This window comes from Betta splendens, chromosome 11, assembly GCF_900634795.4.
Source record: "Betta splendens chromosome 11, fBetSpl5.4, whole genome shotgun sequence".
In the NCBI taxonomy this organism is placed as follows: Eukaryota; Metazoa; Chordata; class Actinopteri; order Anabantiformes; family Osphronemidae; genus Betta; species Betta splendens.
Genome location: NC_040891.2, coordinates 9,536,299 through 9,557,293, shown reverse-complemented (window position 1 = coordinate 9,557,293; position 20,995 = coordinate 9,536,299). Strand labels below are relative to the sequence as shown.

The 20,995-nt window shown below is 48.2% G+C and overlaps 3 protein-coding genes across 3 annotated transcripts; 2 read left to right on the top strand and 1 right to left on the bottom strand.

Moving 5' to 3' along the window:
• Nucleotides 1-1,132: 1,132 nt before the first annotated feature.
• On the top strand, nucleotides 1,133-8,450 carry rbm24a (RNA binding motif protein 24a). The gene is made up of 4 exons (XM_029167540.3): nucleotides 1,133-1,616; nucleotides 2,741-2,864; nucleotides 3,051-3,105; nucleotides 6,093-8,450. Exons 1-4 carry the CDS (start codon nucleotides 1,449-1,451, stop codon nucleotides 6,436-6,438), a joined length of 693 nt encoding a protein of 230 aa, XP_029023373.1. The 5' UTR covers nucleotides 1,133-1,448; the 3' UTR covers nucleotides 6,439-8,450.
• A 716-nt stretch (nucleotides 8,451-9,166) lies between these two features.
• cap2 (cyclase associated actin cytoskeleton regulatory protein 2) lies at nucleotides 9,167-18,756 on the top strand. The gene is made up of 13 exons (XM_029167018.3): nucleotides 9,167-9,364; nucleotides 11,084-11,196; nucleotides 11,291-11,391; nucleotides 12,286-12,363; nucleotides 14,842-14,985; nucleotides 15,157-15,242; nucleotides 15,453-15,558; nucleotides 16,954-17,143; nucleotides 17,224-17,387; nucleotides 17,618-17,741; nucleotides 17,835-17,917; nucleotides 17,996-18,139; nucleotides 18,227-18,756. Exons 2-13 carry the CDS (start codon nucleotides 11,094-11,096, stop codon nucleotides 18,308-18,310), a joined length of 1,407 nt encoding a protein of 468 aa, XP_029022851.1. The 5' UTR covers nucleotides 9,167-9,364; nucleotides 11,084-11,093; the 3' UTR covers nucleotides 18,311-18,756.
• Nucleotides 18,524-20,948, bottom strand: LOC114865689 (aurora kinase A and ninein-interacting protein). The gene is made up of 4 exons (XM_029167019.3): nucleotides 20,782-20,948; nucleotides 20,379-20,472; nucleotides 20,077-20,233; nucleotides 18,524-19,922 (listed from the first exon to the last, which is right to left on the bottom strand). The coding sequence occupies exons 2-4, from the start codon at nucleotides 20,448-20,450 to the stop codon at nucleotides 18,961-18,963; spliced, it is 1,191 nt and encodes a 396-aa protein (XP_029022852.1). The 5' UTR covers nucleotides 20,451-20,472; nucleotides 20,782-20,948; the 3' UTR covers nucleotides 18,524-18,960.
• Between the last annotated feature and the right edge of the window lie 47 nt (nucleotides 20,949-20,995).

Genomic DNA, 20,995 nt, shown 5'->3' with positions numbered 1-20,995 from the left:
ATAAATTATGATGGAACATATCTGAGTTAATTTACATACGGCCCAGGTCCACACATGTCTATTGGCTGTTATGACACATATTCATAGTATACGTAAGTGGAGTCAAGATTATTCTATTCTATCTATGTACCTTTTCAATAGAAACTACAGATTGTTGCTGTAAACGTCCAACAGGACACTAGTGAACAGTGACAATCAAGGGTTGCAACCTGACCAGGTCCCTTTGTGGATCCATAGAAACTAGACCCTGGTCTTCCTTTTATCGCCCCAGTTGGATTTCTAAGGGCGTGTGGCTCCATTAATAAAACAGTGAGTGAACCAAGACACCACAAAAAGACGCTTGATCAGGTTGCCTTTCTTTGTGACCATGAGTTCTGGGAGCCTTCACATTAAAAATATAGATTTTGGTTTGAGTAGTAATAAGCCACACCTTAAATCAGACGAAGAGTCGAAACATAAGTAAATGAATGACAGCATCACTCAAGGGGAGCTGCGTCCCCAGCTGTAAATGCCTTTTCCTTGGCATGTCTGATTACATGCTCGTGTGTTGACCCATTGTAAACGCGTCAGCTTCGTGAAGTGACGGGGCCGTCGTGAATGATTCATAGCACGGCTTCCGTTTCACGTTACCTGAGGCCCCACCAATCGGCCCACTTCACTCAATGTCACTGCTGCCCGAATCTTTGCCCATCATCGCAGCCGCGCATCATTCTGTGGCACACGGCGCATTTGTCAATTTCCAAGTTTGCTCCTTCGACTCAGTTTGTGATCACGGTTGAACGCTTTAGAAGCGCGGACTCCACCCCAGAGCGGGGAGCCGTAAAGCCGCACCTGTCCGTGGGCTCAGTTATACTGCTGTGCTGTGGTCCCGGGGCCCTGACCAGCTGTTTGCACAGGATACTCCACGCAGGGACGCAACGTTATCCCTGCTCTTATCAATTTAAAAATACAAAATAGATTCGCCACAAACATTCGCGACCTCATGAATCATTTCCGGTGAGTAACTTTTTATCGGTCCTCGGTGCTCATCGGCTGCTCTTCAAATAGACGGGGTGTCCAGTGTTTCTTCCGGCGCTGGCTTCCAAGCTGTTGGTGCGCGCGGGGGGCGGGGCGAGTGAAGGGGCGGGGCGGTGGGTGGAGTTAGGGAGCAGCGCTTTTAGGAATGGGACCCGAGCGCTATTCAGTTAGACAGCAGAGTCACGCAGAAGAGCTGGAAACACCTGATGTTCTCTCTGGGACCGTCGGCTCCGCACAACTCCCACGTTTACTGTCGGAAGAAAAATCTACCTCCAAGCTCCATTTTTGTCAAGTTTTCGTGTTGTTTCCTCCCGCGAAAAAGTTCCACTTCCAGCCGATCTTTCTCCTCTGTCTTCACCCAAAGACTTATTGATAAGGAGACATTGCACTATTGTTTTTAACTGTTCGATTTATTGTACTTTGCACTAAAGATGCACACCACGCAAAAGGACACGACCTATACTAAGATCTTCGTCGGGGGTCTTCCCTACCACACCACGGACTCCAGTCTCAGGAAATATTTTGAGGTGTTCGGCGAGATCGAAGAGGCGGTGGTGATCACCGACAGGCAGACGGGCAAGTCCCGAGGCTACGGATTCGTAAGTAACGTCCAATGCGGCCTTTATTCCCTGCCGCGCGTCCGCCGGGGCTCCAAAACACTTTGCGCACGTGAAACGGCTGTCATGGCGCCTCGCTGTCAGCTCGCGCGGCCGCTTCCGTCCGTCGCGACGGCGCGAGGCGACACGAGCGTGCCCGCAGTCGTGCGACGTTTACGCGGCGAAGAACCAGGCTCGGCTCAAATTCATCGCCGGCTTCTGTTGCAACCGCGCCTCCGCCAACTTGCTGCGCGTCGGAATGCGCTCTGACACATTTCACCGTGCGCCCCCCCCCCCCCCCTCACCCTGACAGCCGCGCCGGGCCGACATAAACCTCGTGTTGATGTCTTGATAACACAAAGAGGTTTGATTTAAAACAAGGGCCACGCCGGTTTCATCATCTAACAGCTGTTTACAAGGCAGCAAAAGTATTTGGCTCCTACTTGTCACAGAGACACAAATCACGCAGACATTCACTGAGCTACCGAGTCAGTGTGTTTACAATGAGCCCTTTTACTGACGCTTTAATTCATATATGCTACAAATGGACTTGTCTTCAGTATGAATGTAACGCGGCCACGCGCACCAAACCCGAACCCCGAAGCAACACGTCCTCCCAGTGCTTACACAATGTTGACACATTACGTGTGTCGATTGACTTGTGTGAAATTAGAAGAAAATAAAAGTAGTTCGTAAAAAATAAAGTTTGGTGGGTTTGGTTGTTAAGACGAGACCAGGACCAGAGCGACGCGGCCACCTTCACTTCAACCAGGCTCCGTTCTCTGCTGATAGTTTCAACACAAATGCATGATGTGGACTTTAGTCGTACTCATCAGTGTATTTGTGTGTGTGTTGCTGTGACAACCTGCAAATAATAACTCTGTGTGTGTGTGTGTGTGTGTGTGTGTGTGTGTGTGTGTGTGTGTGTGTGTGTGTGTGCGTGGGTGCGTGCGTGTCTGTGTGTGTGTGTGCGTGCGTGCGTGATTGTGTGTGTGTTTGTGTGTGTGCATGCGTGATTGTGTGTGTGTGTGTGTGCGTGCGTGCATGCGTGCGTGTGTGTGTGTCTGTATCTGTGTATGTGTGGGTGCGTGTGTGTGTGTGTGTGTGTGTGTGTGCTCCTGCTACAGGTGACGATGGCAGACCGCTCCGCTGCAGACCGGGCCTGTAAAGACCCCAACCCGATCATCGATGGCAGGAAGGCCAACGTCAACCTGGCCTACCTGGGGGCCAAACCCCGCGTGATGCAGCCGGGTAAAGACAGGCCAATAAAAACCACTGTCACAGCAGGATGACGTTATTATCTTTTTATTTGCAGTGCTTGATAGTTTTTCTCCCTCGGCAGATGTAGAAACATGTCCCATGTCATATTTTACAACGTGTCACGGCTTTTTAAGCGTTTTTGGAACTGACTGGGTTCTTTTACTTCCTGTTTTGCAGGTTTTACCTTTGGTGTTCCACAGATTCACCCTGCGTTCATCCAAAGGCCTTATGGGTAAATACTTATACATTCACATCATTGCTTAATTAGAAATCACATTACATTTCAGTGATCATTTCAAGCAGGTGTGTTTTAGTCTTTATTACTGTTGATTATTATTTCCTGATAATTATATGTGGACATGAATTAATATGTGGCTTGTTTCCTTATCAGTTTCCACCTAAAGTCAGACAGAGTGAACATGTTTGAGTGTGCACTGGTGCCCGTGTGTGTCTGCTGAGTGCACAACGATGATAGAACTTCCCAGCTTGACTCAATGTTATGTATCTCTCTCTGGTCCGACAGGGTCGCTCTCAGTTAAGATAACTGTGCCGCTTTGCAAACGTAATCAGAGATCAGAGAAAGGAATTACCGTAGAGTCAGACACACACAAACAAGCTCTCGAAAATGGTGATTATAGATGCATGTACGTTGGTTTCATTTGACGTTTGACTTATTTTTTTGATTTTATTTTTTTTACCTGAATAGACCTTAGAGCTTTGTGTGCAGTTATGAAGTGGTGTTGTTAGCTAAACCGTGTGCTTTCAGAAACAAACTGGATTTTTGGGGTGTTTGTCCTTATTTGTGGAAGCGTGTCAACTTTGCACAGACACAGCAAAGTGTTTTTTCCTTTAGCTTGTGGTTGGCCTGTTGTCTTTAACAGGATTTGCTGTTTCTTTATGTTTTCTGTGTCTTGTTGGAGTGAGTCACACACATTCCCTCCTCCCCACAGTCGCCTTTTCGCCTCCACCCCTCACACTCTCATCTTTCCCGTCTCCTGCGTGTGTTCGCAGCATCCTCTCGCTGTCTCCTGCTTTACTTTTCCTGCCGCGTCTCGCTGTCAGTGTCTCACAACGCTCCTTCCTCTGTCCCACTCTGCTTTTGTTCACGTTGGCACCATATATCAAGTCTTGTGGTGGATGCGGAATCCCTTAGAATGAATGAGTCTGTCAGTCAGTGCGCCAGCTATATGTGCCGTGGTGATATATGTGTTTGGTACACGGGCATGTGCTCCTATTGTGTTTGTGTATGGCTTTGTCTGTTCACATGCGCGCTCATGTTCAGCTCAGCTCAACGTACCAAAGTCTCCAGTGTGACACAAACAAATGTCTGGATGTCTCTCTCTCTCTCTCTCTCTCTCTCTCTCTCTAATTCTCTCACAGCGAGCTTTCGTCACATGGGCTAGTGGTGTTAAGGAAAACAAACGCACCCATTGTGTCACACAAAGCCCCGAATGCTGACGCTGCAGTCGTATGAAGCTGTGTGTGTGTGTGTGTGTGTGTGTGTGTGTGTGTGTGTGTGTGTGTGTGTGTGTGTGTGTGCGTGCGTGGGTGTGTGTGCGCGTGTGTGTGTGTGTGTGTGTGTGTGTGTGTGTGTGTGCGTGTGTGTGTGGGGTCAGGGTGGAGGGTTCAGGGCCCACACAAATCTGCAGGTTGGGTGTCTTCACCCTCTGAAGTGCATCTTTGAGCACAGTGGGCCCACGGTCGGGTCGGGTCGGGTCATGTCTGGCTTCGGCGCCCCGGCACCTCTCTAGCGACGCTGCGTCCAGCGCCAGCCTCTCCCCTCTCGCACTTCAGACCCGCTCACACCTTGTGTGTGTCCCGTACAGCAGAGAGACCCACAGAATAACAAGCAGAACCTCATAAAGCTGTGACCTCTAATAACCCCTGAGTTGTAGCAATGTAGATAAGGACTCCTTCACATGCTCTTCCACTGTTCCTTCCCCATCGTCCTGATTCCTCATGAGTTGCTCTGGACGTGAATAATTCAGTGATTTCTGATAACAAACCTGTCCCCTCACACCTCTGCTCTCTGCGTGGTTGTGCTGTGTGGTTGTCGTCAGTCCGGTCGAGGGGGACTGTGTTTTTTTTCACGTCTCTCTTCCTCTCTGATGTTTTGCTGCTGTTCTGTTTTTCCTGTGTTTTTTTCTGGGCCCACCGTTTTCAGTTGCGATGTGTATTGGGTTGGATAATGGCGTGCTGACAATAGGGTTGCCACGATAGATCCCGCCTTTCGCTCCTCTGCACCTACACGATGGTTAATCACACAGTTCAGTCGTGAACCCATCGCATCTGGTTTCCTTCACAGATTTTTTTTAGCTCTTTTTATTTAAATTCACCAGCAGTCACAGCCTTTCACTCACTCCATTTGAATCACACTGTGGCTGAATTTCACTTCACTTTTATTTGTAACATGAAGAGAGAAACAGTTTTTCCCAAATATGAAAGACTCCAATTCATCCAAGTTTTTTCCTTTCAGTCCACAGTTAACACCTAATGCAAATCTGAAAAGCTCCCCTTATAGTTTCCAGACCTGGAGCGGGATAAGGTTATGTGATGGAGGGCAGAATGTGCTCATTGTTCATGATGTTTATTTAATTGAAACATCCCTCTGGGAGCAGGCCCCGGCCCCGGCTCTTTGTCCCGGCACACGGGGGGAAATGGCCAGCAGCGTCGCGTTTTGAAAACTGTCCAGCTGTCAAAGTGGCACTGACATCCTCACAATGCTTCCCTGGGCTCATCTCCTCTGTCCGCACCCCAGCCCCAGGCAGCGTCAGACCCCCCCCCTCCCAGCAGCACATCAGCACCACTACATGAGCTGAGCCACACGTGACCCACAGACGAACGGGTCCCACCTCCTCTTCCTTCCTCTCTCTCCCGTCGTCACCGCACGGCCGAACGCCCCACCTGCTCCCAGGATCCCCTCCTTCCCACAGCGACTACACACGCGTGATTTTACTTCATTTGTATGACCCGGGGCTTAATCACGGGGCCTCTGGGTGTTTTCCTCATCTTCCAGCCTTCTTTTCACAGAGATGTCTATTTTGGCAACCCTATATTGTTCTAATCCCTACTAGCAGGCATTTCCCTGGTGTTCTTGACTGGTGGATTGGACTGGGGCAGGGTGCTTGGTGGTGCTTGGCGGCTGTGTGACAGAGTTGGTTGGAAACAGTGTTTTTGATTGGACTCAAGCTCACCTCACGTATGCATTTTTCTCCACAGCATCCCCGCCCACTATGTCTACCCTCAGGCCTTCGTGCAGCCCAGCGTGGTCATCCCCCACGTGCAGCCTGCAGCGGTGGCGCCCGCCACCGCCTCCTCGCCGTACCTGGACTACACTGGAGCCGCCTACGCGCAGTACTCGGCGGCCGCCGCCAGCGCCGCCGCCGCCGCGTACGAGCAGTACCCGTACGCGGCCTCGCCCGCAGCCACGGGCTACATGGCCTCCGCCGGCTACGGCTACGCCGTGCAGCAGCCGCTGGCCGCCGCCGCGCCGGGCTCGGCCGCCGCCGCCGCGGCTTTCAGCCAGTACCAGCCTCAGCAGCTGCAGGCGGACCGCATGCAATAGCAGCCACCGCGGGCTGAGAGTGGCTTTAAGGGCAGAGGCAGAGTTGCTTTAAAAAGGTGATGATGGTGAGGGTGGTAGTGATGATGATGATGATGATGATGATGATGATGATGATGGTGAGGTGGGAACTTTTTACAGTAACTTTCCAACTTGCTGTGCTTCAACCAAAAAAAAAAATGAGAAAACGAAAAAAGTCACAGAACAAATAGAGGAAAGGAATTTACTATTATTGTTATTGTTATTACTCTGATTATTATCATTACCATTATCATTGTATTATAGTACTTATTTCTAGAGACTGCAGGAACTAATCCCTGTGCTTGGTATAGGTGTTGAACTAAGCCTTTAAGTCCTATTGCTGTCTTTAACGTTAGTTTAGGAAGCTGTTCTCTTTTTTTCTTGTGGCGTTCCACACATTTGATGCCCTCATAACACTTCTATTTATTATTGTTATTGTTGAGGGCTCTCCTCATTCTTTTCGTCTTTTCAAGTGCATTTTTTTGAGTCAATAATTTCTGATAATCAGGGAAATGGAACCGTTTCCAACGTGTTAGCTATCATTATGTGACCTCTGTCAGGAAGTCGTAGCTTGTTGTGTCACATATTTGACGAACTACCTTTTTATTATTTTCCTGATGCTGAATGTCCCTTTTTTTATTCTGTGTCTCGACCTCGTGACCTATGCAAAGCAAACACACCAACAGGAGACGACAAAGCAAAGAAGAGCAACAAAAAACTGAACGTGTCATCAACTCTGACTTGGCTCTTGGACTGAAACGGGGACAAAGGCGCTGACAAAAGGACAGAGGTTCGGACAATGAGAAACACTAAATCCATGTTTCGCCGACACATAAATGCACGCATGCATCCAGAGCTGCACACATGACGGTCAGAGACAAAGGCGGCACAGTCGCGTTCCTCCCCACCTCTGGGATGGGGAGAAAGGAGAACGAGGGAGGCGGAGGCGGAGGGGGAGCAGCTGCCGGTGGGGGAGGACGGAGCCGCTCCAGCGCCACACAGACGGATCGCTCTGGAAAGAACGCATCACTTGTGCTCGTTTGTTGAGCTGTCACATTTTAATCCCCGGCCGGGCCCTTTTGGGAACCAGCTCCGCGGCCCTCCACCCCGCACGGAGCCCCCCCACCGCGCCGCCGTCAGCATTTCCACCTCTGCTGCTGTAGCCTCACAAACACCAAAGCCACCCCTCGTGTCCGTCAGGAGCAGCGATGGGGTGGAGAGGTCGGGCCAACTGTTGGACGTTGTGTTGGCCGGTGTGCCTTACATTTTTAGTGCTATTTAAGAGAAAAACACAAAAAAGAGAGAAATCTACTATTTAAGATATTTATTTCTGAGGGTTGACTATGTTGACGCTCTGAGAGTAGAGACTTAGTGGCGGTACTGTATCAATAATGTTATGTACTCATCTCAAGGCATATAAGTTATTGATTAGTTTTAGTAATCATATTATTATTATTATTAATAATATTATTAATATTAACATACTCAACTGAAAATATTAGGGAGTTATTTAAAATACTTTCATGTGCACTGTACTTTAATTTTTTTTATCTTTTTGAATCTTTAGAACCTTAAATATTAGCTCAATGCCTTTTGTATGGAAGAACCTTATTTAAATGCAGGCCTGCATACGGATTGTACTCTGCCTCTTCTGTGTTTAGGAAGAAAAATACGAATAACTATGACAAAAACATGCAAATATGCTGCTTTCTCCATTAGAATGTATAGTCGTCGAGGTTTCAGTAGCTGTGCTTCTTTTGCTTCATATTCAACAGATGGGCTATTTTACACTGTTGGGAATTTTTATACTTGAACTATTTCTTACAAGGGAAATATAGATGACAAAAAAAATCAAGGAAGCTTTTCATTGTCACTGGATGGAGGCATGTTAAAGTGTTACTGTTAAAATGCAAAGGTCCTGTTGATATTAAACTTTTACTTCAGAATTTCAACAAAATCTACTCGAATTGGAATAAAAAGTTCTATATTTAAAAGGCCTGGTGACATTTGTTCTCGTTTACATTTCTTGATATTTATTTTGCCTTTATTTCTTCTTCTCGTCTGCCTGCGTCTCTGTTTGCTTTCTTGCGTGAGATCACACGCCTCACATATGTCACACGTCGCTCTTCATCGTGAGGAGGTTCACATTTCCACTCACACCCCGAGTATCCTGTCAATAATTCACCTCCCCGCTGATCAATAAGTCATGTTAATAACGGCCTGTCTTTTTCTACTGGAACCGTTCCACAGCACACGCCATGCTGCAAAGCCTTATGGGTAAAATCAGCACCTAATTCATCCCTTCTGTGGCTCTTTAACTGTTTTATTGAACTGGTTTGTTTACTCATAAGTTACACATTTTAGAAGAGTGCGTGGGTTGTTTATGAACCGTTCAATGATCTTAAAAGTAAAGTCTGCATTGGTGGCATCTACACAGAAATGTCAGGAGTTCAATTGATTTATTTATTTAAGTAAGTGTGTGAAAATCCTGTTTATTTCAAATAACGCAACACTTATTGGCCTTCATTCTATATCTATATATAATTCCAGGGTGGGGGGGGGCACGAGGGGGATTTCCACAGACCTTGGCCAATGCTGCTGATTTCCCTGCCGCTTCTTGATGATGCCTCCACCACGTCTTCCATCACTCGTCTATTTTTAGCAGGGGTCTCCGGGGCTGCGCCCCAGAGACGGACTGCGGCGCTGAGTCACGGTCCCGGACTCTCAGGTTCAGCGCGTGGCTTAATTAGGGCATCCCGGAAGGAGCCGGCGCTGCGCGCGGCTGAGTGACGGGCTCGGGAGGCAGGACGGGACCGAGCGGCCACGGCCACGGCACAGCCACGGACACGTCCCGGGATATTGACAGAAACACCGTGACAGACAGTGGCCGCGGACCCCCGAACGTTGGGTAAGTGGTCGCTCCGTGCGACTTTCTGGCTGAATGTGAGGTTTGGTTCGCGTGGGGAGCGGGGCGGAGGGGGGGGGGGGGGGGGGGGGTGCGCGGAGGGGGAGTTGGGCGCTTCGTCTCCGCAGAGATGTCCAAACAAAGTCATCTTCACCTGCCGCCTGGGCGCCATGCTTTCAGTCAGATCGGGCGGCGAGGGAGTGGAAGGACTCCCCGTAAAACGTCTTGTAACGTTACGGTGCGTGATTATTGCGGCGCGGAGCGTGACGCGCGGGATTTGCCCTGTCATCGCCCCAGCGCCAGGTCACGTTTTAGTCTGAAGCGTCCGTTCACCACGATGTGTCTGTTTCACAGCAGAGCAATCGTCTGATGCCCAAACAATCGCACCTCCAGGTGTGAGTCGTTGCTTTAGTTTCGTTTTATTTCTGATTTTAAGCCATTCTGCTCAAACTGCAGAACCTCCAGCTGCTGGGAGAGACCACGTGACGTGGCCAAAGCAACAACCACCCCTTGGATCAGGATCTGTGACGTCAGCCACACCTCACACCTCCACGCATTTACACTTTATTGTAATTTGTCTTACATACTGTTGGCGCATAAACATTATTCCGACCAGGAGATTCTTGGGGAGATCACAGCACATGACCCAGAGGCCTCATTTGAATTTCCTACAGTAGATCCATAGCAGCAGACTCGGGCTGCGGCCCAATATAGCCCCAAAGATCCAATGCCACACGGGCCACAGGGTTCAGGAGACGCACGCAGGCCAGCCATCGCTTCACTGCAGGAGTGTGAGGGCTTGTTCAGCTGTTGCTTGTGGTCTGAACCCACCTGTCTGGAAGAAAAGGGGGGAGGGGGGTCCACACAGTGGAGCGTTAACCTCTTCACATTTCTGGAAGTTACAGGCGGATGAATATATCCACATGACTGCAGGAGGGTTTTTGTTTGTGTGAGCAAGCTGGAGCAGCTCAATACATCGAGTGCGTACTGTATAAGAAGCGCCACATTGCCATCGAAGGTCTGGCTGTTTGACAAGACGCACTCACTGTCTGAGGGTTTTTGCTTGTTGTATAACGCTATAAGACTATGCAAATAGATGATGTTGGGCCAAATGTCCACGTACACAAATCTGGGACTTCCTACAAAATAGCTAATCAACTAAGTCCAAGTCTGAGGGAAGCGGTGGTTGCGATGTGTTTGTCCCGGTCCGACTTGTTGTCCCCTTCCATCCGCATGTCCTGCTCCGTGGCCTTGCCCAATAGCTGCTGTGACCCAGAGAGCAGGAATAGGGCCTGAGTCCCCTGACAGGCATGTGGCACCGCTGGGCGAAGTCTGGGAGAGATGACTCCATGACGCCCGTCACGCGTCTGCAGCTCAGACAGGGGACAGGATTGAGTTCCACTTGGTTGACTAATAAATATTAGAAACGAGCCTGCATTGTCTCGCTGTGAAGCATATGGCTGCTTGGTGCTGACACACTGGGGTTCGTACCACTATTTGATTACAGTTGGAGATTGGTTTACCATCTCAGTTGAGCTCAGGCTTTTCGGCATCTATATCATACAGATGTGCTGCAGGGTAGTAGTGTCGTGTGCATGGGCGTGTTGGGTCGTGGTTTCTTGCCCAGAACAAGGTCGCGGGGTCACGGGGGTCACGCTTCCCCCCCACGGTGCAAAGCTCAGGCGTGATGCCTCACGCTCCTCTTCCTGTTTTGTCCCGCAGCTTCGTCATCATGGACGCTCTGATGCAGCGACTGGAGCGGGCCGTGACCCGCCTGGAGCACGTGTCCGCCACCATGCAGGCGTCCGGCGCTGTGGCCAACGGCATCGACGGAGGCAAGTCTCTGCTTAAACAAAAGTGGCGCCGTCGAACATTGCGCCTGGCGCCGCGAGGCATCGCACCAACGCGCGTTTCTCTGGGTGCCATTAGGTTCGACGGAGGGCGTGGACGCCTTCAACGCGCTGCTGAGCGGCCCAGTGTCCGACTTCCTGAACCACAGCCGAGCTATTGGAAGCGAGGTGGAGAAACACGTAAGTGTATGAGCTCCCTGTTTAGCACAGATGCTGACTGATGAATGATGGCTCTGTACATTATGAACCCCCCAATTAATAAACAATACTCAGCCATTTAAATAAAATGATATCTGGCTTCCCTCAGTGTCCTTTCTGAAGAGAATGCAGCAGGACAGCAGCAAAGCAGCTAGCGCTGTGTTTGTGCCAGAGGTTCTATTACGCTGGCACAGACTTATAAACGCATGGACTGTCCCACTCCAGATTCCACTTAGACCGAAGGATCGTAATCAGTGCGTTCAGGAGCGCGATTGTCTATTGTGTGTGTGTGTTTCCTGCGCCGTACAAAGCTAACGGTGGGAGTAGGGTTGATCTCTGATCCCTCACTCATTTATCAAATCGGTGGAGCACCTTTCCTACTCGCAATGACCCACACTCCCACCACAGGGCCCTACGTGTGTTTTTGTAGTGAGCCACAAGAATGTGTCGTGTCCTTGGATTAAATCCAACACACGGGGGGGGGGGGGTAGCAGAGGCAGACACAGAGGTTTTCTCCCTGCGTGCTGTAAAATAAGACGTCTATCTGTGTCCCATCACTGCTCGTGGGGTGGGTGTGTGTGTGTGTGGGGGGGTTGGGGGGGGGGGGGGGGGGCAGTGAGAGGAACCCCTTTAAAGTCTGCACAGCTCCTTTTACGGGCAAAGCCTCCGCGGTGGTTCCCTCGGTCTCCAGCGCGGGCCGAGTCCGGCCGGGACGAACCCGAAGCCCTTGCCCACACATTCGCTGGCTGTGGTTCACTAGGCAGGAAAATCTCTAAAGGAAACATTCAGGCTCAGGAAACAGTCGCTGTCAATGCTGTAATTAGACGTTACCTCATTACACATGTAACCTAACCTGGATGTGGCTTTGATTGACAGGCGGAGATGGTAATCAACGCCCTGCAGACTCTGAGAACCTTCCTTAAACTAGCTGCCACGCACCAGGAACCTGCACAGGTAAGAAGCTCTAGGCTGAGAAACTGTCCACAGTCTGTGAAGCTGGGGACTAAAACAGGCCCAGTCCACGTCCACGTTCAGGTTTAAACGGCATCAAAGGTCCCACATTCAGCCCGAGTGGCCTCCCCTCCTGTGTTCCCCAGCGGGCCGGGCTGTTCACAGAGGGATTACGCTGCTCTTTGACTAAGAAAACGCTAATGCAACACATTCCCAGCGTGTTCACGTATAGAAAAAAGACGGGCGGGACAGAGCGCTGTGTGTGAGCGCCAACATGATATCATCCCATCGGCGTTCTGTTGGAGATGCTTCCACAGAGCCCACCAGGAAGTGGCCGCCCGGGCCGCCGGCGGAGGGGCGGTGAAAAAAGCATTCAGTGATCAGACATGCGAACGGGGACGAGTGAGGGTTTTAGTCCCGACGGGGGCGGGATGACAGGGGGCAGATGGAGGTGAAGGTAAATCCAAAACACAACACGGAGAAGAACTTTGCGAACTCGCGTCAGGTCCCGTGTCCTTTTCAAGGCAGATCCCAACAAAGTCAAACTAAGTCACGTCAGCTCCCTAAGACTTAGATTTAGTAAGTGTAGTAAGTGTAAGTAAGTGGATCTATACTTTGGACTAACTAACTTAAAATTAAACAATATTTGGCTTAAGTCCTTGATTAGTCTGTTAACTGGACCAGAGAAGCCCATTAGACCTTGAAGCCTGAGGTCTGACAGAGTCTGAGGTTTCAAACAGGACACTTCAACAATCACTGTTTTTATTGGTTAACGTGCTCTAAATGACTGAAGGCGACTCCTTGAGTAGTTGAGTAGGAACTTGCTGTACTGACCTCATGAAAGAGACGCCCCCAGATCTGAACTAAGACAGAGGATAGAAGGTGAATGCAGACAGTTTGTTGTGCTGGAAATCTCCCCTGTTTGTGATTTATACGACAGCGTCTCATGACCACAATGTCCTGTTTGAGACTTCTGCAAAATCTAAATGAAAACAGTCAAAAATGTTGAGGCAATCTTTTCTACACACACACGTCTGGCCCCTCTCTGTGGCCTAGCTCTGTTGTGCTCTCTGGCTTTTTATGGGCATGTTCTATATTTAAATCTGTTGTCAGTGTGTGTGTGTGTGTGTGTGTGTCTTTGAAAGAGATAGAGGCAGAGAGAGAAAGTAAGCCCCTCTTTCATGTGACCCCAGCTTGGCCTGTTACACTGTAGCTTGATGTGTGCACACACACACACACACACACACACACACACACACACACACACACACACACACACACACACACACACACACACACACACACTTTGATCCAGTGCTTGTATAGGACTGTGCTGTTATAACACACTGTGTTCATACACTCCCCCCATTAAATAATCAGAGTCAACGTTTTGGGTGCTTTTGTTCTCTTTATGTATCCAACGTCCTACACTAACATATTTCAGCTCACTGAGAAATGAATGAGCTTGTGATCCTGTTGTGTTCAGATCCGTTTGTTCAGAAATGGCGTCATCTGAAGCGCTCGTCCTCCTAAAGGTCGCTGGGAGCTGGAGTCTGTCCCAGAGGTCACACACCTCCGTTCACACTCACACTCACTGACTCGTGTCTGTGAGTGTGAGTGGATAATGACGGATCTGAAGGGACCTGACTCCGAGTCGGAGAGAACAACACAACCCAGAGCGGCACCTGGACGAACACGGCCCATTTAGAAATGGTGCAGATTTGTCTGTGTCACATGGAAAATTCAGTCCTGACACGATACCAACACCGAAATCTGCCAGAATGTTTTACAGGTCATGTGGGAATCTGGCAAATGTTTGCTGTTTTAGAGGCCGATATTGGTCTCAGTGATTTTCTCTCATAGTTTACTTCATGCATAGTTCCTCTCTTATATGTAGGGGAAATCCAAACTGTGACCTCAGCACTGACTCCTTCAATACAAGTCATACTGTCAGTGGGAGCTGGGACGATGCTGTTGTTGATCTGTAACAGAACAGCTTTTTTACTTATTCTACATTGGAGAAGGCTAAAAAATGAAATGTTTCGTGTTCCTTAAATGTCCCTCTGATTAATGAAGCAACGCTCCCCGTCAAACGCTTCACGCCTCCCAAAATGAGAGCGCCAGAACAACAGCCACCAAACGCGCGCTTCCTGCGGGCGCATGTGCGACACCGTAGGTAAACCGTAAACACTGCAGGAGCCGCAGGCCTTACAAGGCCAGAGGGATCTCCCCCTGACACGAGGAATGCTTGCAGAAGCACAGCGATGGGGAGGGGAGCTGGGAGACGCGCTAAGCGTTAGCTGAGATCTGGAAGTTCCACTGGAACAGAAAAGAGCTGCAGCTAATAAAACCAGTGACTGTCCTGTGGCCCAGTGGAGGAATTAGCCGCTGGCACGCGCAGCAGAAGAAGTGTAGTCGTCTGTCCCTCAGAACCTCACCCCGACCCTCCCTCCCCCCTCTCGCCTCCTCTTCCCCCCGCAGACGGAGCTCCACGACCTGCTGAAGCCGATATCGGATCACATCCAGGAGATCCAGACCTTCAGGGAGCGGAACCGCGGCAGCGGCTTCTTCAACCACCTCTCAGCCGTCAGCGAGAGCATCCCGGCTTTAGGCTGGGTCGCTGTGGTGAGTCCAGAAGGGTCCGAAGAGGAGGAGATCATCAGAGGAGAAGAGAAATCTCTCCTCTTGGTTTCATGACACTGCATTGACTTTGCTCAGTGTATGTTGCTCACACATGATGATTATGATGATGTCTGACTGATTCTGGCCCTTTTTCTGACCTCTCTTCACCCTCAGGCCCAGAAACCGGGTCCCTACGTGAAGGAGATGAACGACGCTGCCACCTTCTACACCAACAGAGTCCTGAAGGACTACAAGGAAACGTAAGCGCCATAAATCTGCAGGGCTCTTTACAATAAGTGTCCAGCTCTCTGAAGCTTAATCCTAACATCTATCAGGTGTTTATGGAGTAAGAATGTAGTTCCTGGTAGAGAGAGTTTACATTTGTTCCTGGGTGCATTTGGTTTATGAGCTCAATGATCAAACATATGCTTGTCCCTCCCCCCCCCCCCCTCCCCTCCCTCCTGTCCCAGTGACAGGCGTCACGTGGACTGGGTCCGCTCCTACCTCTCGATCTGGACCGGGATGCAGTCATTCATCAAACAGCATCACACCACTGGCCTGGTGTGGAGCAAATGCGTGAGTTCTTCAAATCCACCCCTCCGTTTGTTTTATTATTTTAGCTGTGTTTTGAGTTGGTTTCCAAGCACAGGCCTCGATATTTTTACGCCGCAGCTCCAAATCCGCGGCGTCTTTTCGCGTGCGCTTCCTTTTTTAGCCGTGGAGCGGCCGATTACATAAAGATCATGAATGAATGCACGAGCCTCGCCTCGATATCTCCACCGCAGAGCTCGCGGCACCGCCATCACTCCCACACAGCATTGATGTTTATGGATGTCTGCTCGGGGATAACTCAGCAGTCGCACTAGATTCCAGAGGAACCAAATCCATCAACTCACACTTGACCCCTTCCTCTTTTTAGAGAGGGTCTCGCTGAAATAATGAGACATACTGTAATGTGTTTAGGTGAGTTTGCTGATATCCTTTGGACCAGGGTCCAGTCTCCGTGCTGAGCTCAGCTTTGCTCTGACCAGGACCTTCACTTTTTACCAGACATGGAACCAGTCTTCACATGTAACGCCCGACAAACGGCTCCTTTATCTTCAGATGCTGGATGAAAGCCCCAAGAAACGAATGTCCAACAACTGCGCTCACATGTGTTTTCCAACGAGGCTGTGGGCTTCAGCTGTTGCCCCTGCTGTCAGACGACAGAGCCCAAGTGTGTGCGAGGGACGCAGTGTGTGACACCGACAGGTGGTCCTCAGGGTTTCCTTGAATGGGGGTTTTCTTTGCAGAGGGACCCCGACAAAGGGCCTGTGTAGCCGCACGGCCTGCACTGTAACCCAAACTGCAGGGCTGCTCCCCCTCCTGCACAACCATCACCTGTCGCTCAGACAGAGGTTTAGTGACACGCTTATACTCTGACAGATGGAGGCAGCTTTGTGCTCACATTTGTTCCTGAAACCAAGCATAGGACACAAGGGTAACACATTAAAGAAGCAAACAAATGGCCTTTGCTACATTATTCTGGCGAAGGGTCACACTTTTCAGATGTTTATGGGATGTTTAATTAAGGGGCAAAAGTTATCAACAAGTGTTTGAATTAAAAAAAAAAAGTTGTGTTCGTCCACACACATGAACAAAGTCTAAAGGAATATAACATAGAGATGTTCTACACAGACACACACGTGCCTTCAGCCATTGGGAGTAAGAGATCTGCATTGTTCAGCAACAATATGAGCGACACATGTGCCTCGTGTCAAAGGTCAGGTAACTTCAGCTGCACACAGAAGTGTGTAAAATAACAAATGAACCTTCTGAAACGCTCCAAATGCTGAGTGTGTTACTCCCCCTGCTGGACAGCGGCGCTACTACAGCGGCTTCTGGCGCTCACTAACACCTGTTGTCAGGAACGACTCACCAATTTCACAAGCACAATGCTGCGTCTAACTGTTGCCATGTTTCACCCCACAGGGCCCCATCGCTCCCCCGTCTCTCTTTGACCCCCCCACCGCCCCCAGTGCTCCCAATCCCCCACCTCCGCCGCCACCTGGCCCACCACCCGTCTTCACAGACGATGACAGCCAGCCCCAAGCAGGCGGTGTGGGAGCTCAGCACTCTGCACTGTTCGCTCAGCTAAACCAGGGCATGGACATCACCAAAGGTGGGTTCAGTGCAGGAGCCTCAGGATACTGCACAAACAAACCTCCTACCACACTCATTCTATTATTTTACACATTAAAGGGCTGAAGCATGTTTCAGAGGATAAAAAGACCCACAAGAACCCAAATCTGCGGACTCAGGCAGCCCCGACCAAAACCAAGTCCCCAGGGGCTGTGAACTCCCCTAAAGCAGCCATCCAGAGAAGTCCCCCCCTGCTGGAGCTGGAGGGGAAGAAATGGAGGGTGGTATGTTCGAGTTTTTCTTCATCCTTTGCCAAAGGATATTTGGACAGTGTCGTGGAATAATAAATTATTTCGACTGAACCTATTCCCAACGTAGAGGCCCTGTATCATGTTTACCCACAGTGCTCCATTCTGCTACGCTTGTTCCAGCCCCACTGGCTGAAGCCAAGCAGAGGAAACATACCACCAACTATTTTACATTATTGATTGAATGTGTTCCCTCGTTACTGCAGGAAAACTTTGAGCAGAAACACGACCTGATCATCGAGGAGACGGAGCTGAAGCAGGTGGTCTATGTCTTCAGCTGCAGCAACTCCACGCTGCAGGTTAAAGGCAAAATTAACTCTATCATCATAGGTGAGCTGACTGGAAGCAGAACGGCTGACATTAGTTTGCATCATTTCAGATTATAACATCTACAGTATGTTTTACACCTTTCACTGTGATCAGACAACTGCAAGAAGCTGGGTCTGGTTTTTGAGAACGTGGTCGGGATCGTGGAGATCATCAACTCCAAGGCAATTCAGTTACAGGTGAGTTAAACCTTTGTTAAACGGTCAGGTTCATAAAGCAGGAACTGCTGTTAACAATGACAACATTTGCTGTTGCAGGCGTTGGGTACAGTTCCCACTATTTCCATTAACAAGACAGACGGGTGCCAGGTCTACCTGAGTAAAGACTCCATCAGCTGTGACGTTGTCAGTGCCAAGAGTTCTGAGATGAACATCATGATCCCTGAAGGAGACGACGACTATGTGGGTGCAAGATTAGAGACTCCATTGCCAGCATTGTGGTTTTAGTCGCCCCAAGTTCATATGTGTGTCTTGCTGTCTGTTTTACAGAGGGAGTTTCCAGTCCCTGAGCAGTTCAAGACCATTTGGGACGGCTCCAAACTAGTTACAGAACCCACTGAGATTGCCGGCTGATGGATTCTTTATCATCGCAAACAAAACAGCTACCGTCATCATCGTATCCAATTTGAACCTCTTCTATTGTGTATAATACACAATACTCTTGTAGCACTGTTTTACTGATGTTTACACAACAGTATTTTTTGCATTCAGGCTAGGTGTTGGTGTTCCTCAGACATAATTACCACAGCAATGTAGAATATTCACGAGAAATGAAATCCACATAAATACTTGGCTACTAATTTCAGTTTAATAAATTCATTAAATAGTGACGCGGTAGTTGTGATAACCTCACACTTGAGCACTTCCTACTCCCTCTCTGGCTTTGTACACCAGTGTATTTTGTACGTAGACGTAGAAGATGGCACCAGCATTTAAAACACCAGTAATGCTCCCTGAAACCATTTACATGAAAACAATGTGGTGTAATTGTGTATCGTTTTATAAACCAAATCAAAATCCCCAGTTGTTTCTTCGTGTTATTACAAAACCTTCTATGTATAAAGGACATGCTTTTAGTATCAAAAACAAACTTTAGAAAAGCTACAGGAAAAAAGGGCAAATAAAAATAGCTTTAGAATGAGGCACAAAAATAAATGGGATGTTTGTTGTGACACAAAGAGACTCTTAACAGCATGAAAAACAGAAAAAACTACAGTACCACCTCAGTGTTTGATGACCATATTTCCCTGAGAGTCCTGAGTAAAGAGCATCTCATCTTCATCCTCCTCCACCTGTGATTTGTAAACAGCATTTTTTACTATGCCAGTGCTTACATTTGTCTGGTCCTTAAGGGGACTTCTCGTTTGCAGACCTCTATGTGCAATCACCCTGAAACCTTCAGAGTCCTGGGTAAACAACATAGCTAGATTGTCTTCATAAGCGTCTCTGCTTTGCTGCTCCAGTGCTTGTTTTTTAAGGGGAGAGCTTTTGGGTTTATTCCACTTCAACTGTGAGTTGTAGCTCTTTTCTTTATCACTTTGTTTCCAAAGCTGATCTCTGCAGTGTTTACTAGGTGATGCTGTTTTTGGTGGGATCCATTTATGGTTTGAAATAGGGTCAACGTGGGAATTAGGAGACAGTGTTGTGCTGTTTTCTTTGTCATCATCCATCTTAAAGTATTTTAAGGATTTTTGAGTTGATGTTTTCCCCTCAAGATCTAAATGAAATCCAAATGTTTCCTCACTTGGCTCAGAGCTGTTAAATGTCTTGGCTGCTTGGGTTTTCTGGTTACTTAGGAAACATTCGCTGTTGGGATATTGGCTACAGGTGAACAGTGGGTCCTGACTCCATGCTTGTGGAGGAGGTTGACTGTCATCTGCTACCAAGGAACACTCAGTGAACCTCTTCTTACTCGCTGGTGGATTAATCTCCTCATACTGCTCTTCCTTTGGTTCAAAGAGCAAGTCTTCAGAAGGTGTAGGGCTTTCTTCCTCATATTTCTCCCATGCTACTTGTTGTGATCCATACATATTTTTACTAAACCAGTCGTGGTCCAGCCTAGGCTCAGATTTATACACATCAGACTTTTCAACATCTGATTCATATCGTCGTTTAGTCCCCGATGAGATGTTTGTGGGAGCCGTTGAGGTAGATGAGCAGGACTGTGTCGCCATCTTTTTAAGGACTACAGGGAAAAGAAGCAATAACTACGTTAGAGAAGTAAGAAATTGAGAGTGGTATTCATGCATTCAAGCATATCAATAATCTCCTGCATAATCAGCCACTGTGGTGATTTTTGCTGAATACATTATTGTGATCCCCATGGTTAGACACCTTACCTCTGCGATGAGATGTAAAAAAGGTTGAAATAGAGCTCTGTTTGGTTTTTGGCATTTTCATTTCAGTCTGAGTGAAGTTCAGTGCTACAGCAAGACTGTACCCTCCACCCTTAGCAAAGGGGTTCAGCAGCTTAGAAATGGGACGAGCAGGTTGCTTCTGTAACATAAAGGTGCAAATAGCAAAATATAGTACTGTTGATAAAGGAAGTACAATAGGAATGGAAAGTTATTTATATTTATATTTCACTTTTTAGAAAACTATGACATTTAGATAGAGTCAAATGTTTTAAGTTGACAGTTACCTGTTTTGCTTTTCCTTTAAGTTGCAAAGTGTCCAGCCAAACACCACATTCTTCTTGAGCTGAGGTCTTCATGGTCAGGATCAATGATCAATATCTAAGAATTAATAAATATTAGTTGCATCATAGATCATGCAGGATCATAGCAAGATCTATGCTTAAAGACTGGTATTACACAGCTACAGTAACTGTAAATATTTAATGGTATTTTTAAAATATGATGAATCAGTTGCCATTGTCTTTTCTCATATATTCACATGATAATGTTAGATTTTTTTCAAAGTAGACCCTACTGGCACGAAGGTTAGTTATCAGCTAGCCATGGTTGTTAACAGCTACAAAAGCACAAACATAGCATTTTATCGAGTCAGCGCTAGTGAACAAATGATAAATCATTTACACCCACCTTATATAAGTGCAGCTGAGTTATTTCGACTTTCTTCCGACTTTATTCAAACAAGCGAAACCTAATTAACAGCGTCTCCAACTGGGATTTTTGTTTAAGTCTGGCGCCTTCACGTTGGGCTGTGTCTGGCGTTTGACTGACTAAAAACACGACACATTCAAACCTAAAAAACATTCTTTATTGTGACATGTAATTAAAAAATGTATGTTATATA